We start from the raw sequence: 17,385 nt of genomic DNA on the forward strand, positions 1-17,385 counted from the left end.
GGACTTGGCCAATCAGATGGTGGAGTTGAGCCTATAAGTTATTTTTTAAAAGATTTTATTTATTTGTCAGAGAGAGAGAGATAACAAGCAGGGAGAGTGGCAGGCAGAGGGAGAAGGAGAAGCAGGCTTCCCACTGAGCAGGGAGTATGATGCAGGATTTGATCCCAGGACCCTGGTATCATGACCTGAGCCTAAGGCAGATGCTTAACCAGCTGAGCCACCCAGGTATCCCTGAGACGGTATTTTAAATGTTATGAGAAGCCATTAAAGGGTTTCAAGCAGGGAATTTGGGATCAGGTTTGTACTTAAAGTTTTAAAACTGTCCTTTGAAAAGGGGATTGTGATAGAGCCAGGATAAAAGCAGAGAGACCAGTTAGGAACTTGGTATTAGTAGTCTGGGCAAGAGATGATAGCCATGGAGAGAAATATGAACAGAGGGAACATAGAGTTTATAGGTAGAAATGACTACGAGTACTTACTAAGAACTTTGAGTGAGGGGGCACCTGGGTAGCACAGTCGTTAAAGCGTCTGCCTTCGGCTCAGGGCGTGATCCCGGTGTTCCGGGATCGAGTCCCACATCGGGCTCCTCCGCTGGGAGCCTGCTTCTTCCTCTCCCACTCCCCCTGCTTGTGTTCCCTCTCTCGCTGGCTGTCTCTCTGTCACATAAATAAATAAAATCTTTAAAAAAAAAAAAAGAACTTTGAGGAACTAGGGTTATAAAAACGAGAAACATCAGTTTTATTTTTATTTATTTGATTTTAAGATTGTATATATTTATATATACAAGATTGCATATAGATTGTATATATATTTGATTGTATATATATTTGAGAGAGAGACACCGAGAGAGAGAGCACAAGCAGGGGAAGTGGCAGGCAGAGGGAGAGGGAGAAGCAGGCTCTCCACTGAGCAGAGAGCCCGATGTGGGGCTCGATCCCAGGACCCTGGGATCATGACCTGAGCCGAAGGCAGATGCTCAGCGGACTGGGCCACCCAGGTGTCCCAAGAAAAATCAGTTTCATTCTCAAGGATGCCCAGTGAAAGATAAATACGTTTTAGAGTTTGCTATGTATCTTTCTGAATGTTGCTCTTGCTTTTGCATTTTTGTATGTGCTTATTGAACATACACAAAACTGGGCTTACCTGTCAGTGTGCCTGTTTTTAATATAAATGGTATTATACTGTACAGGGTTCATTCAACAGCACTTCTTGGAGATCTATTTATGTTATTACATTTGTATAAAGGTCACTATTTGTAACAGTAACATAACATTCTACAGTATGAATATGCCAGAAGTAAACTCCGGTGATCAAACTGCCCCTACAATTCCTACTCTCCAAGCCCTTAACTTTCTAATTGTGGCTTCCTTACCTAATTGTGTTAACATCAATAAAGGGGTAAACTGAGGCACACTCAAATTACCAGAAATTGAATTTACTTGGGAATAGCAGAGGAATTGCCATTCAGGAAACACAGGCGCTAGCAAGCTACAGGTGAATCCATTGAGGGCTTGGGGGGGGGGGGGGGCTGTGTTTATGGGCAAGGAGGAAGTCCAGCCAGAGTCCGAGCAGTTAAGTTCATTGGCTTGAGGATGGGAAGAGATTCTTAGTGCATGTTCATTGGCCAAGAGGTAAGTCTTTGTCTTCCAAAAATCAGGCATTTACAGGAAATCATCCTCAGTTCTTAAGTTCTGTTCTTTTGAGGATGCATGTGTGAGAGTCTCCATTTCATATCCTCCAGTTCCATTTTATTTTATTTATTATTTTATTAAGTAAACTATCCCTAACGTCGGCCTCAAACTCACAACCTGGAGATCAAGAGTCGCATACTCTATCAATTGAGCCAGCCAGGCGCCCCCCTCTGGTTCCATTTTAGATTGAATGCCTTTCACAGTTGTAAATACTTTATAAACCAAAATTACCTTTTATTTTCCTGGTACTCACTCTGTAAAAGGGCTCTGCACACAGGAACTTACTAAATGCTCACAACAGCTTGATTATGAAGAGGCAGCAAGCCTCCTGAGCCTTTGCCCTTGAAATGTCCCTGCCTGGTGTTCATAACACACTTCGAATAGGCCTTGAAACTGTGGGCCTGCAGCCTAAGGCAGTATGTCATCTGGGTGCGCTGAGCAGGGAAATAATGAAAAATAATGTTCAGTTGATGTCACAAGCCATTCACCGTTCAGACAGTGATGGTTTTCAGGGTGGACTGAAATGAACTTGTTTTCTTCTGCTTCAAAACATCCTGGAAATAGCCTGCCTCCTGAATTCTGAGGCTGGCTGGGGAGGGGAGAGGTCATGGGTGAGTTCATATTAAAGCTGGGGTTTTCCCCCATTTTATTATGGAAATTTTTAAACATACAGAAAAGTTGAAAGAATTGCACAGTGAACACTCCTACACTCTACCTAGATTCAATTATTAACATTTTACTGATTGCTTTATCACCTAATCTGTTCATCTGCCTATTTGCCCATTCACGGATATCCCAATTCATCTTTTTTTTAATTTTTAAAAATTTTTCATTTTTTATAAGATTTTTATTTATTTATTTGAGAGAGAGAGAGAGAGAGAAAGTGAGTGTGTAGGAACAGAGGTGGGGCGGGAGGGCGGGGATGGGCAGAAGGAGAGGAAAAAGCAGTCTCTCTGCTGAGTAGGGAGCCTGATACGGGGCGTGATCCCAGGACCCCCAGGATCATGACCTGAGCCCAAGGCAGACACTTAACAGACTGAGCCACCCAGGTGCCCCTAATTTTTTTTTAGAGAGGGAAGGAGATGAGGGAGGGGCAGAGGGAGAGGGAGAGAGAGAATTTTTATTTTTTGAAGACTTACTTATTTTAGAGAGAGAGGGCATACAGGGGTGGGGCAGGGTGAGAGGGAGAGAATCCTCAAGCTGATTCCCCGCTGAGTACACAGCCTGTTGCAGGGCTGGATCCCACTACTCTGAGATCATGACCTGCGCCCAAATCAAGAGTCGGCCACTTAACTGACTGAACCACCCAGGTGCCCCAATTTATGTTATTTTTTGATGCATCTCAAAGCAAGCTGCAGATACCATGACACTGCACCCCTAAACTTTCAGCAGGAGCACCATGAACTGGAGTTTAATATTATAACTTTTAAAAAATATTTCAGGGAAATTTATATCCAGTAAAATGCACAGATCTCAAGAGGACCATCCCATCAGTTTCAAACAGCTACATGTGGGGAACCCAAACCCCTATCAGTCTCTGCTACCATCATGATGTTAGACTTTGATCAGGGGATCACAGCCTTTAAGATTCCCATCTGGTGTGGTGAGAATGGTGAATAACCTGCAAAACCTCAGTAGAAGCAGGAGAGAGGAGTAGTGCTAAAAGGAAGCAGACCAATCACGCAGGAGACTGTCCTGATGGAACCTGACCAGAGTCTGCCATTTCCCCCCCTTCAGACTGGACTCCAGTTGGGAGAGGTTATTTCCTTTTATGCTGTCTAAGGTCGCTGTTTAGATATGCTGTTTAGATTTACAAACTTTTTATTTTTCATTTTAACACAGCACTCTGCATTAAAAGTCAAACGAACACAGAGAATCTGGAAAAAAAAAGAGAAAATTCACTGGAAAAGCGGGATGGCAAGGGGAATGTTTCCAGAGAAAAGCACATTCCTTAAGGCATCTCTGGCTGAGAGCTACATGGCACGCAAAGAATTTGATAATATGCACATTATGACCCATATTACACAAAAATTGTGACTCATATTATGAAAGCATGGAGCTTGTGAAGGGTCCTGAGAAATAGCGGTGGGCTTTTAAAACTGTCCGAGAAAGGCCGCCAAAGAGTGCACAACTTTCAAATGAAAAACGAATGTGCACTCCACCTTACTAAACGCCACCCTCCTCATTGTCATCAACAATGAAAACGACAGTTTTCAACAATAGTTGAAAACGCTGAGTCGAGGTTTTGTGTTGTCGTTGTTGGGTTTTTTTTAAGTGTGAAGCCCAAATCAACCCTCATCCTTTTGGATGCTGCTTAAATTTTTTCATGGTTAATATGAATGCTAGCGATATCAATTTTGAAAACTGTGGAACATTAAATAAACGAAAATAGCAAGGTTATAATCCCACCATGCAGAGATAAGCCCTATTAACAAACTTTTTGTATTCAAACTTTTCCCACTGAGAAGAGTTTTCACTTTGATAGTGCTTTGAGACAACCGCTCTTTTTAACAACCAGTGCTTTTAAAACAAAAATTACAGGAAATATTGATTAACAGTCTTTTTTTCCTCCAGCAGATGGGATCCAGAAATTGCTGTAGCAAGAAAGCGTTCTTAATTTAAAAAAAAAGTTGCACAGAAAAGTATTTAAAAAGAGAAATAGAAAACATTACGCCTCTATTTTGGTGAATTAGCAACAAAGAAAAGGATTAGCTTGGACGGGTTCTTTTCAAAAATATTTTTTTCCTCTGGCTCCCGCTAGGGTGGAGGAAGTTGTCTCTGTTCGGAGAGGGTGGAATAGAGTGGAAGAACAAATAACTGGGAGGCTCTGCCTCGTTCGGGAGAGCGGGGGTCGGCTGGGGGGGTTGAGGAGATGGAGGCGGCCAGCAGGTGCCTGGGCTCCAGCCCCCTACCCCCACCCTCACCCCCTCCCTCATCCTCACCCAGAGCTTGGCCTCGCCCCCTGGCGGGCGAGCGCTAGGTGCCGGGGCGCGGGGGTGGGGGGCACAAACCCCGCGGGCAGCGGGAAGGAGGCCGAGGGGGGCTGCCCGCGCCCGACACACACCGAGAGGTTGGCACCCACCGGCCCGCACCCCCAGTCCGCAGCCCCCAGGAACATGTCCGCGGCCGGGGCGCAGAGTAGAGCCCCGGAGAGGAGAACCGGGGGAGGGCGTGTGCAGTGGCGGCGGCGGCGGCAGCGGAGCCGCTAGTCCCCTCCCTCCTGGGGGAGCAGCTGCCGCCGCCGCCGCCACCATCAGCGCGCGGGCCGCGGCCGGAGCGAGCCCGGCGAGCGGCGCGCGCGGGGGAGGGCGGGGGCGGGGAGGGGGGTGGGCGAAGGGGGCGGGAGGGCGTGGGGGGAGGGTCTCGCTCTCCCGGCGACCAGAGCCCGAGAGGGAGACCCTGGCGGCGGCGGCGGCGGCAGCGCCTGACACTCGGCGCCTCCTGCCGTGCTCCGGGGCGGCATGTCCGAGGCTGGCGGGGCCGGGCCGGGCGGCGGCGGGGCAGGAGCCGGGGCAGGGGCCGGGCTCGGGGCGCTGCCCCCGCAGCCTTCCGCCCCGCCGCCCGCGCCGCCGCAGGGCTCCCCGTGCGCCGCCGCCGCCGGGGGTTCGGGCGCCTGCGGACCGGCGACGGCAGTGGCGGCGGCGGGCACGGCCGAAGGACCAGGAGGCGGCGGCTCGGCCCGGATCGCCGTGAAGAAGGCGCAACTGCGCTCGGCTCCGCGGGCCAAGAAACTGGAGAAACTCGGAGTGTACTCCGCCTGCAAGGTACTCGCTCGCCGCTTCCCGGCCGCCCAGGGGGGCTAGGGCCCTGCCCGCGTGACCCCCGCCCCCTCCCCCGCAGCCCCCTCCCCCCGCCTCTCGCCTCCCGCCTGCGGCCGCTGCACCGCGGAAGTGCTGCTGTCGCCCGCGCCCAATTAGCTTCTTCTCGGTCAAGAGTCCTGTTGGGTTGGACGGAGGGGATCGCCGGGATGGGAGCCTTTCATTCTTCCCCTTGGAAGGAGTTCCCTCTGCGTCTGCGCTCCTGGGCTGTGCCCTAGGGCTTTGTTGCTCTGTAGGAGCTCGCCAGGGGCACCTTTCAGAGAGTGGAGCAGCGCTTAGTGGCGAGCGCCCCCGGGCCATGGAAACCTCTTTCGGGGGGAATCTGAGCGCCCTCTCTTCTCCCGTGCTCTCCCCGTGTCCCATTGGGAAGAGCTGAATGGAAGGAGTGAGAGTGAAATAGGCTTCAGGACTCCCGGTGCTTTGGGAGATCGAAGGGGCGGACCGCGCGGGGTGGGAACGTGGGCACAGCCCGAGGCGAGGGTCCGGGAGCTCCCGGCGCCCTAGGCTGAGGGCGGAGGCGCTGCTGTGCGCGGTGACAGCCCCGTCATTATTGTATTATTACTTGTTTAGTTAAAGCGCCGTCCCAGCTGTTCGAGGTGTAAACAGGATTTGGCAAGGTGACAACCCAGCGCGGCGGGCACTACTGCTCAATTGAAGGACACGCTTTTCTTGCCATCCGCTTTCCATCCCAGCTCTCGGTCCCCCGTAGCCCCTCAGCTGCAGATCCAGATGTGGGCGCCGTGCTCCCAGGGTGGGAGGATTGCCCGAGGCCGCGGGGCAGGCTGGCCCTGCGCTGTCAGCAGCGGCTTTGTTTTGACAGGGTGACAGCTGAGGGGGGCGGGGACTTGGCCTTGTCAGCTCCTGCGGCCTGTGGCTGAGGCGGGGAAGAGACACTCACACACCTCCCATGTATATCTCCGGCCTGCTGCAAACAGGGTCAAGTTCCCAGATTCCAGATTCCCATAACCAAGCTGCAGGGGCCACTTCTGAATTTTGATGTAAAGATTATTAATCCTGCTGGAGCCTCTCTCCCCAGTGATGCTGTTTTTAGTATTTACTGGAGCTTCTAAACCGCAGTGGAATGTCTGTGCTTACCCTTTTCCCACACCATTCACATCCTCACGTATGTGTTGAATGCCTACCAAGTACCCTACATGGGTTTAATAAATACTTGCTGAACGAATGTGGGCTCTAGCTCTAGGGCTTTTCAAACTTTAAGGTGCATAGGAATCACCTGGGGAGCTGTTAAAATGCTAATTCTGAATCTGTAGGTCTGGGGTGGGGCTCAGATTCTGCATTTCTAACAAACTCTCAGATGGTGTGATGCTGGTCCAGTGACCACGCTCCAAGGAGCAAGTCCCTAATTCAGGCCTGGGCAATGTATTTCGAATTCAGCCAAGAAAGCAAACTGCTCTCCTCTGAGGGCAATATGTGGTTGGTATTTATGAAGGACTGCAAAAAAAAAGGGGGCGGTGGGAGTATACTTCTAAGAAAGGTGAAGGGCCAGGAGGTGGTTATAAAGGACATAAGTCTAATGGTAACAAGACCTGGAGTGTAGCAGACAGAAGGGAGAACTGTGCCCCGAATTGAAAACAAGCTCAGTTACTTGATGGACCTGACGTTCTGGAGCCAGAATGGATTCACGTAGGAGCTGTCAGCGTCTCTGTTCTGGCTTTTTACTGGGTTCCCATCATGAACACCTTCTCTCCCAGCTGCCTGCTGTTGCCTTAATACCTGAAAACTTCCCTGAAGCTTTGGTCCCCAAACCATGAGCCTATGTTATGTGCCCTGCATTGATATTTTTGATCCTTTCAGATTTCTGAGTGAGATGTAGCCCGTTTTCTAATGCTTGTGACTTTGTGTGTTTCATGTTCACATTCACCATCAAACTTTTAGGAAGGGAAAACTTCTCATTAAAGGCCTCTCCTCCTCCTCCTGGGATACTCTGGAAGTGTCTATTTTCATTTACTCATTCATTCACTAAATATTATAGGGGTCCCAACTAGGTGCCAGGCATTGTGCTAGATGCTGGGGCCGTGACACCCAGAATGTATTCTCCTAGAGCTCCTAGTGTATGTGTATGTGTGCACGCATGTGTATGTGTGTGTGGGGGGGCCTGGGGAGGTAGGCAGTGAACCATTTACAATGACGTGAAATAACACCTGCTTTCTTAGGGTAGTGTTGGAATTCAGAGGAGGGCAGTTCTGGGCTGGAGCATGGGTGGGGTAGGAATGGCTTCCTGGAGGAAGTGTCAGTGGGTGCTAAGGACTCTTGGCAGCGCAGGGTGGGGTGACGTGAAGCTTCTTGAAGTGGAGAAACTGAAAGCACTTGTGAAAGCTTGGAGCTGGGCCAACAGGAGCTAACGCTGCATTGGCTGAGGCCACCAGGTTGGGGGGCAATGTGTGTGGCCAAGAAGGCATTGCGGAATCCAGGAATTTTAACCTGGGGAGTGACATTCTCTCAGATTTGCCTTTTTTTTTTTTTTTTAAACTGTGCTTGTTTGGGTGTGAGAGAGCATATCTGTAGTTCTTTCTCAGCTTGTCTTTATCCTTCACCTAAGAAAGCCCCAAAAGGACAGATTCCTCTATCTTTTGTCACTCATGGGCCCCTTGGCAAATTGGAGGGAGTAGAGAGGTGAGAGAATGAGGAGGGACCTGGAAAGACATGAGTAGTTTACGGGGGGGGGGGGGGGGGGGCTATTGAAAGAAAAACAGGTCCCAGACCTGATAAAAGATCTGGCCTTTAAACTTCACAAACGAAACAGGAGGAGGAGGGAGCTAGTTCACAGCCCGGGTGGTATGCCACACCCTGGAGAGAAGAAAAAAGAAACAAACAAACTTGTTTTGCAGGATCCAGGGTAGAGTTCTTTGAACTATGCTCTGGCAAAGGTTGCTTCAGGGAGTCACTTTGCTTCTGGGTGACACAGAGTAATCATTAAATAAAAATGTAGATCTGATCATCTTATACTTCTACTTGGGACCCTTAATTTCTCTTTGCTAGGGTCCACAAAGCCCTGCAGGGCCTGACCACTGCTGTGTCTGGCCCCTTTTCAGGGCTTTGTGTGCATGGGTCCCTTCTACCTCAGGGCCTTTGCACATACTGCTTACTGGGGTTGAAAGCTCTTCTTGACTAACTTTCAAATTAACTCCCAGGTCTTCCTGCACATCTCACATTCCTTGCATTTCCTTTACCTGCTTGGCCAGCCTTCCCAATTATAAATTGTTTGGAAACCCTTGTGCTTATTTTTCTTTCCTCGTGCTTTTATCACAACTTTTAATTGTGTGATTATTTGGTATGTGTCTCTGAATAGATTCTAAGTGATGTGGTTATTGACTGGGTGAGTGAACTGGAGAAGAGGAAACTGAGGAAATGATTAGCCGTTAAGGATAGCAGTAGTGAAATTTTAGCCCGACTGCTTCTTGACAGTTGGGTAGAGGAATCACATAGTACATTTCTAGGTTTCTCACAGGTGTCCGCAGGACTGGGTTTTTAGTGCTGTAAAAGAAACCTAAGTAAATGTATGAGTAGGCCAAATCTCCATCGCCTTGAATTTAAGTATAAGTTATCTACTAAAAAACCCCACTGACGCTTCCTAATGAAATAGGCCATTTATACATGAAAGGAAGCTGTAGGGCGTAGTGGCCAAGACATGTGCTTCTCTGTTCAGATTTCAGGATATCCAGCAGTGTGACCTTGGACAATGACTTTACCTCCATTTCCTTGTCTGTAAAGTAGAAATAATATTACTGTCTCGTTGCATAACAGGGAGGACTTAAACTGGGCTAGTATGTACAATGCATCCAGCTGGGTGTCTGGCCCATGATAAATCCCTCCAGCAGCCCAGAGTGGGGAATACACTGTTAACGTGGAAGTCAGGAAAGAACATGGGATTTAGAGAATCTCCAATCTCAGCTCTGCCACTTGTGTGATCCTGGGCACAAGTCATTCAGTTTTTCTCTGAGCCTTGATTTCTTCCTCTGTAAAATGGAGACTATAACTTCAACCTTGAAGTTAAAAGAGAAAGGGTCCTCCAGAGTTTCTGGAACCTAAACGTGGTGGATTAATGCTGGGGAAGTGGAACTGCTGCATTGTCTGTCAGAATCAGTGGCCGCAGAGCATTTATGGAGAACCCAGTTGCTTTGATTCTGGGCTCACTGCCATACTTGGAGAGTGACATGGGCTATAAAATTAGGCTTCATTTAAAAATAATGGTTTATAATCTAAAAGTAACACTGATTATAGAATATGCAAAGGACAGAGGCAGAGAAAAATTACCCTACCTGCCAGCCAGGAGCTGGTGAATGGGGCACTAGAGCACGTCTTAACATTGGGAGAGCCCCCAACACCTTTGCTTGTATTTGTCAGTCACTCCTCCCGGAGAGCAACTGTCAAAAGTCTAGAGCAGTGGCTCTTACCCAGGAACTGTTTTGGCCATGTCTGGAGGCGTTTTTGGTCCTTGTCAATGTGAGGGAGGAAGTGCTACCGGCAACTAGTGAGTGGAGGCCCAGGGTGTTACTAAGTATCCCAGTCTGCACAGGACAGACTGCACAACAATTGTCTGGCCCCAAATGACAGTAGTGCTAGAGCTGAGAAACCCTGTTTTAAAGGAAAACGGTATTGACCCGTAATACCATGAATACATTTGCAGCATAGGAAAAATTAATGCTTTTATGGTTAATTTGCATAACACTTGAAACCTGAAAACTGTCACTTTGTGAATCATGGGGCATATTTCTAAACAGCTTTATTATGGTATAATTTATAGATGATAAAAGTCACCAGCTGTACGTGTGCAGTCAGATGCTTTTGAGTAAAGGTATACAGTTACGCGTCCATCACTACAGTTCAGTCTTACAACTCTTCCCTCTCCCTAGAAACTTTCCTCCTGCCCTGGGCACCTTTTTAAGGTGATACTTTGTATTAATTCACAGTTTGCAAACAGAAACCAAATTAAAAATATCTTTTTTGGAGACTCATCAGGTATGTGGTAGTATTACAGCAAAGCACAAAACATGGAGGGGTATAGATACGATGTTTTTAAAAGAGTGGTCTTCAGCCACCTAAATGTACAGTATACAGTTATTTCATGTGTGGTGACTTCTCTAAGAGGCGGTATCATGGAGCCAGGCACACACGCAGAGGAAAAATATTTCATTTGGCAGGCCCAATACAAAAAGCCCGAGAGAAAGATGACCAAATTTAATTGTTTCCTCATAAACTCTCAGGGAAGATGGAAATCCAAGCCTGCAAAGCCTTCCCATTGCAATTTGCAGTTTTATGTAACTGAGAAAGTAGTTTATAGGGCAAAAGAGAACAAAAATCTGCTGAGGAGTGTTTTGCTTTAGGAAACATGTGCTTGCAAATAGCATTTGGTGATGCAGCACTGGTGTGTTAGTTTTTGATTTTTTTTTTTTTTTGGTTTATTTTGGTGTTTTGTTTTTTTTTTTTAAAGCACTGAGCACATTTAGACACGGTTACCTGTCCACACAGGCAGGATTGAGTTCTGTTTCTGTCAGGTACATCCACAGGTCTAACCTGCTGTAGGGAATATTGAGGGTAAGATACACCATTTCATGTGAGGTGCCTTGGAACGATCAGAACATCTGCTTCTCAGATGAAAGATTTGGCTACTCTGTGCAGTGCCAATGAAACTTGGATTTCCAAGGCTCAGCGGCTTCTGATTTAGTTCGTTCGTCTCTCCCGGAGAGGAAGGTAGTTATTTAGGAATGGTTGTCAACGGTTTCTTGCTCTTAATGGTTTCCTATTCCTAATCGGACTCAAACACAGAGCACCTGTGGCGGAACAGGAGGCGCGCTGACCGGGGGCTACTGAGCAAACCTGGAGAATCCGCCTCCCTCTCCCTCCAAGCTGGGTGCCTCTGGGCAGCCACTGAACAGCCGTGGGGGTCAGTTTCCTTACTGGTGAGGTGGGAGTCAAGGCACCACCTCATCGACTTACTGTGAAGATGGAGTAGGTTGGCATATGTGAAAGTTCTAGGAAGACAGGTATCCCACCGACGTCTGTTTTAGTTCATTTCTGGAAACTGTCCGTGGGTCTCAGCAGGTTTGTTGATAGTGTTTTGCCACCGTGTTATGCCTCGTGTCATTTGATTCTTCCACCTGGGGCAAGAGGAAGGTAAGAAGGTCATTTTACTAGCAGGGAACTGAGACCCGGAGAGGTTAAGCAACTTCCCGAACAGCGGTGGTTGCACAGGGAAGAGCTGGCCCCCGTAGTAGATTTTCTTTCCAGTGCATGACTTTGCATCCCCTTTCCACACTTTCACATGGGGTGGAGGGGGTGGTCTTCCCAGTGATACAGAGAGGGTTTCGTTTCAGGCGTTAGATGGCTCTCATTTGACGTTTATTGTTACTCCTCTTGTAGGGTATGTTCAAAGGCTTTTCTAGTTCCTTGAAACTGTGCAGGCCGTAAAGCAAACAAAATAAGCATTTTTTATTACTGGCCCAGGACAGACAGATGCATGCCCTTGGATTGTTTTAAAGCCGACAGTCAAGCATGGTCACTGTGCTGGCCCGTTCGAATTCCTTGTTGAAGGGAGATGAAAGTGATACGCACTCAGGCTGTGGAAGGTGCCAGATGTGTCAGAGAGGTAAGGAATTGACTGTCTTGGACGTTTAGAAGTCCCAGCACAGCTCCGCGGAAGACTGCACACACAGCAGTGTTTCAGCACAATTCAGAGGAAAGTCATTTTTTTCGTAATGTTATTATGCAGACAGTAAAGTGCTCGTATCATAAGCATAGAGCTTGGTGAATTATTACATGGGCACGCAGCCATGCAGCTGCCACTCAGATAAAGCTGTCGAGCATTTCCAGCACCCCTGAAGGCCCCCTTGTGCCTCCTCCCCACCTCTGGTAACCCTTATTCTTTTCTTACTAGAGATTACTTTTGCTTTTCTTTAACTTGACATAAATGGAATCATGTGGCCTGAGTTCTTTTGCATCTGGCTTTTGTCATTCACGTGATGTCTTTGACGTGCATCCATTTTGCTGCATACAGTAGTTTGTAAAGATACGTGCTCTTAAACTAAAAGCGAGTTTAAAAATTGTCAGCCATTTTCAGGATGGGAGCCGTTGGATGTGGACAACTTCATAAAATGAATTTTAATTAAATCTTTGAAAGGAAAGATGGGAATTGGATATTTCAGAATTTAGCATATGTGAAAGTTCTTGCAATAGGGAAGAACCCATGAGGGCAGGAATGGGGACAAGAAACCAAGGAGGGCTGTAGATAAGTATTGGGATGGAGAGGGGGGCAGAACGCTAGGGAGGTGGGTGCTGGGGGCCTGTGATGTCACAGCTGGCGGAATGCCCAGCCTGCACAGTTGCTTCACTTCTGGAATCTCTTGGTGAGTCCTTACTGGTAACTATCCATGTGAAGCCCTGCTGTCCCACACCCGTGGTTCTGGAAGATGTCTAGAATTATATGTTGTATCCTGTCAGCCATGCCGAACCATACATGTTGGGAGCTGTGGCAGGGTTTCAAGAAGGCTGGCTACAGCCCAGCATCTGAAGCTCCGGTAGGTCCTGACACCTCTTTGTTGTGTTGTTGGCCTAGGGGATGGAGATGCAGGAAAGATATCGTAGTCTCCTCATCACCCTCCCACCCACCCCCAGTCCCCAAAGGTGTGAGGCCACCTCTTCCCAGGAGTGGCAGTGAGGAACACAGATTTACCCTATTACTCGAAACACAGTTTTGGTAGAACAACTCATCCTTGAAAACTCCTGTGAAATATGTAAGCTTATTATTTAATGGAGTCGTATGGACTGTGCACTTATGAAGTCATCTGTTCTGTAATTGATGTATTTAACACAACAGGATTTTTGTCTTTTTTGCTTGTGTGCACATGTACACAGGGGTGTTACCTTAAACCTATTACCATTTATCTCTTCTACATTTATTTCCATGGGCTGCTTTGAATTTCTGCTTAGGTAGCTCCTGTCTAAATTCCTTATGACAATTCATTACCTTTCATCACAATTGAAATAGAATTAATTCTATATTTTTGAAGATTTATTATTTTAGAGATAGAGTGAGAGAGAGTGCACACACAAGGGAGAGGGGCAGAGGGAGAGGGGGAATCTCAGACTCCCCGCTGAGCAGGAAGCCTGACACTCAGATGTGGGGCTCAGTCCCAGGACCCTGAGATCATGACCTGAGCCGAAACCAAGAGTCCAGACGCTTAACTGACTGAGCCACTCAGGTGCCCCTTGAATCTGTATAATATTGAATTGCTTTCATCTCTGGCATTTAATTATACATGCTGATACCCTGCATTGCACACTCTTCTTCTCCAAGTTTTGGTGTGGCTTATTGTCAAGCCTCATTCTGGTCTGTTCTGAAATGCCAGCTTTTAGAGAAGCCTTCCTGACCACCCCCTATCAAAAATATAATCACTCTATAAGGTTACCTGTTTTGTTTTCTCTTACTGCATTTTTCAACACTTGTCATATTGTTTCCTTTGGGACAGAAGCTCCTCGAAGCAGGGACTTCGGTTCACCTTGTATCCCAGGTCTGCTGACTGTGCCTTGCACATAGTAGGTGCTTGATACATATTTGTTGAATAAATGCGTAATTTCATATTCACAGGCTTTGTGAGATTGGAAGAAAGGAACTGTGTTGTAAAGACAAGGTAACTGAGGCTCGGGTTTAGTAACGCGCCCAAAGCCACATGGTCCCAGGAGCAGGGCAGCCCCCAGCTGTAGCGGGAATAGCGTCTTCTGACTCTAGCTAAGCGTGGTTCCCAGTGAGCGTACAGCAGACCTGCTGACCTTTAGGACGGGTGGGTTGGCCTGGATTTCTACAAAAGAGAGCAAGGAGAGTCACACCCACTTTTAATCCTTCTCTGAGTGAATGACGTGAACGTCTCTGATCATCGTTTCCTCTTGTGCAAATTGGAAGTAAATTCTCACACGGGAGTTGTGTTGTGAGACCAGCAGAGTAAAAACGAATGAAGTGAGGGGCTCCTGGGTGGCTCAGTCAGTTAAACGTCTGCTTTCGGCTCAGGTCATGATCCTGTCCTCCTGCATTGGGCTCCCTGCTCAGCAGGGGGTCTGCTTCTCCCTCTCCTCCTCCCCTGTTCATGCTTACACTCTCTCTCTCTCTCACTCTTGCTCTCTCTTTCAAATAAACAAATCTTTAAAAAAACAAACAAACAAACCAACCTATGAAGTGAGAAAAAGGCCCTATCATATATTCTAAAAGTCTATATGGTGTTAGTGAACTAGAAAAAATATCACCTACAAAGACATATTTTCTAACTACCATTTATATTTTTTTGTTGCTTTGCTGCCCACTGAAACTCAAGGTTACCATGGGCTTTCTTTAATATGTTCTTCTGTTTGTACCCAGAAGCCCAGACACAGGGCTTATTATTTTTTTTAATCAGGAGATGAATGCATGTATTTTGCAAAAAAGTGTGAATAATGTCTCGAAGGATCCATTTTGGAATGATACACCACCTAACCTTAGGAGGAGGCTTTGAGCAATCTCTTCAGTGACCTCAGGGCAGGACATGTGGGGATGCTTCCCTTAGTTCTGCCCCCTCCTAGAAAGCCCCCATCATTGCATGCTCTTGGCCTGTGCAACCTTCTACAAGGCTTCTGTGGTATGCAGGAGATTCCAGAAGTACAGGATGAGACCCGAGTAGTATCAGAGTGACTGATGGTGGCAGCTCTAATTTGCATTAGCTCTAACAAGCTGGTGTTGAAACTGGATGGCAGAATGCCAAGGAAGCCAAGGTCAGCATTACTTTGAAATAGCAGAGTGAGTCATGTAACCCAGGATTTGCACATACCCACAGGACTACCTGACTCACCCCACCTCCAGGGGAACACATCCATGAGTATTGGTTAGGTGCCCGTGCCCAGGCTCTGTCCTGGTGGGTGGTGAGTGACAAAAGGAAGTAAAAGCCACAAGGAGCCCCTCATCTTACTGGGGAGACAGGTATAGAGGGAAGGAAAAATTCAAGTGAATAATCAAGCCTGAAGTCAGCGCAGGGAGAAACCATTATCAGCTGGGGTCAGGTAGAAGTGTAGGAGAGAAGCTCAGCCTAGGTGGAGCAAACAGTATGGAACAGCAGAGAAGCAAAAGTGAAGGGGGCAAGACAGCAGAGTGGTTTGGAATGTGGGCCGAAGGAACAGACTGCCTGGGTTTGAATACTGATGTGCTGCTTTCTCGCTGTGTGACCACGGGGAGATTACTTACCCTCTACAGGCCTCAGATTTCATAGCTGTAAAATAGAGAGTGTGATATTGTCAACTTTACCCATTCATTCAACAAACTGTTATAGCATGTGCCAGGCATTGATTTAGATGCTGGGGACACAGTGACAGATGGGTTTTTACTCTCGCAGAGCTTGCTTCTGGTAGCAGAAGCAGACAGTAAACAAGAAAATAACAGAAAGTGGTAAGTGCCACATGCCACGCAGAGAATGAAAACAGAGAAGTAAATGAGAGTGCCTGGGGAGTCCTTTCCATACGTGCCCAGAAAGGTCTCTCTGTCGATGGGACACGGTCTGGGGCCTGAATGAAAGCAAGAAGCCAGCCACTGGGGGGTAGGGAGGGAGGGAGGGAGGGTGTGTGTGTGTGTGTGTGTGTGTGTATGTGTGTGTGTGTGTGTGTGTGTAAGACTCTGGGGGCAGAAATGGCTTGGCATGCTCAAGGGTGGCCAGGTAACCCTTGTGGCTAGATGAGGGGGCAAGGGGACAAGTGTAGGAGATGAAGTGAGAGGTAGTTGGGGCCTGATGGCTGAGTATGTGTAATTTTCACACAATGAAATGATTTGATTTCCAGTTCTGATCATTTTCAACAAATGCATATCAAGACCCAGAACATTTTAACCCCCCTAGAAAGTTCCCTTCTGCTTCTAGCCATTCAGATGCCTCACCCTCAGAAGTAACGGCTGATCTACTTTGTATCACAATATATTAATTTTGATACGCTAGAATTTCATATCAGTTTTGCCACCCAGTACATACTGTCCTGCTTTCACTCAGTATGGTTTGTTTGAGATTCATCCATGTTGCATGCATCAGTGGTTAATTTCTTTTTATTGCTGAGAGGTATTCCACTGTACGGATGTACCAGTTTGTTCATCCGTTCACCTGCCGTTGGGCATCTGGGCTGTTTCAGATGGATTCAGAAAAGATTTGTGTTTTAAAGCATCCCCTTTGGCTGCTTTGAGAAGAGTAAAGTGTGCAAGAGAAAGAGAAGAGAGAGTCAGTTGAAGTTACTGCAGTGTGGGTAGAGAGCGAGCGGGTGGTGGCTTGCACGAGGGTGATGGCTGTGGAGGGCGTGAGAATAGCCAGTTTGGGGCAATAGTAGGAGTGTGGAGGCAACAGGACTAGATTTGTTGTGGGGGTGGCAGTGAGCAAAAGACAGAAATGAACGAAATGTCTAGGATTTTGGCTTGAGCAATGGAAGGGGTGGTAGCTCCATTTCCAAAGTTGGGCAGGAGCACGAGAGAGGCAGCTTTGGAGAGGATGAGAATCCAGAGTCCTTTTTCCGGATGTGTTAAATTAGGGGTGTCTTTTAGTAGCCAAGTATTGTTTTGATAATAAAATGAGATAATCCATTAGCAGTTTGGGTTGGTATCTGGAATATTCTAAGTGCTCAAAAAATGGTAGCTACTATTACAGTTAAAAGCAGAGCTAAATAATAGCTACTAATCTTAATAAAGAGACCAACCAAATTGAAGAAAAAGGAAAAACAAGTACACAGAAATCATGGGGAAAAAGGAACCTCTCTCTGGGTAAAGAAGAAACCAGTTGATAGAAAGTCTTGAATTTCAGGTAGAAAATTCTGGACTGAATTCATTTAATAATAGCGAGTCTTTGCACTTTAAGAAGGAGGAGACCTGA

At 47.3% G+C, this 17,385-nt stretch overlaps 2 protein-coding genes across 4 annotated transcripts in view; one reads left to right on the top strand and one right to left on the bottom strand.

The window, feature by feature from the left end:
- Positions 1–4,809, bottom strand: part of PP2D1 (protein phosphatase 2C like domain containing 1) — a 36,778-nt gene extending 31,969 nt beyond the window's left edge. Inside the window, exon 1 of the mRNA XM_026496615.3 lies at positions 4,634–4,809. Coding sequence (XP_026352400.2) covers positions 4,634–4,809 — 176 coding nt within the window. The remainder of the gene's footprint in view (positions 1–4,633) is intronic.
- Positions 4,810–5,132: 323 nt separating this feature from the next.
- KAT2B (lysine acetyltransferase 2B) overlaps positions 5,133–17,385 on the top strand; it is a 97,973-nt gene continuing 85,720 nt past the window's right edge. For 2 of the 3 annotated variants that reach the window (XM_026496936.4, XM_026496938.4), the window contains exon 1: positions 5,138–5,455. In XM_026496936.4, coding sequence (XP_026352721.1) covers positions 5,153–5,455 — 303 coding nt within the window. In that variant the 5' untranslated portion in view covers positions 5,138–5,152. Of the gene's footprint in view, positions 5,456–17,385 lie in introns of all 3 variants that reach the window. The other variant, XM_026496937.4, reaches the window with a different exon arrangement.

Source organism: Ursus arctos, unplaced genomic scaffold (assembly GCF_023065955.2).
Source record: "Ursus arctos isolate Adak ecotype North America unplaced genomic scaffold, UrsArc2.0 scaffold_20, whole genome shotgun sequence".
Lineage (NCBI taxonomy): Eukaryota > Metazoa > Chordata > Mammalia > Carnivora > Ursidae > Ursus > Ursus arctos.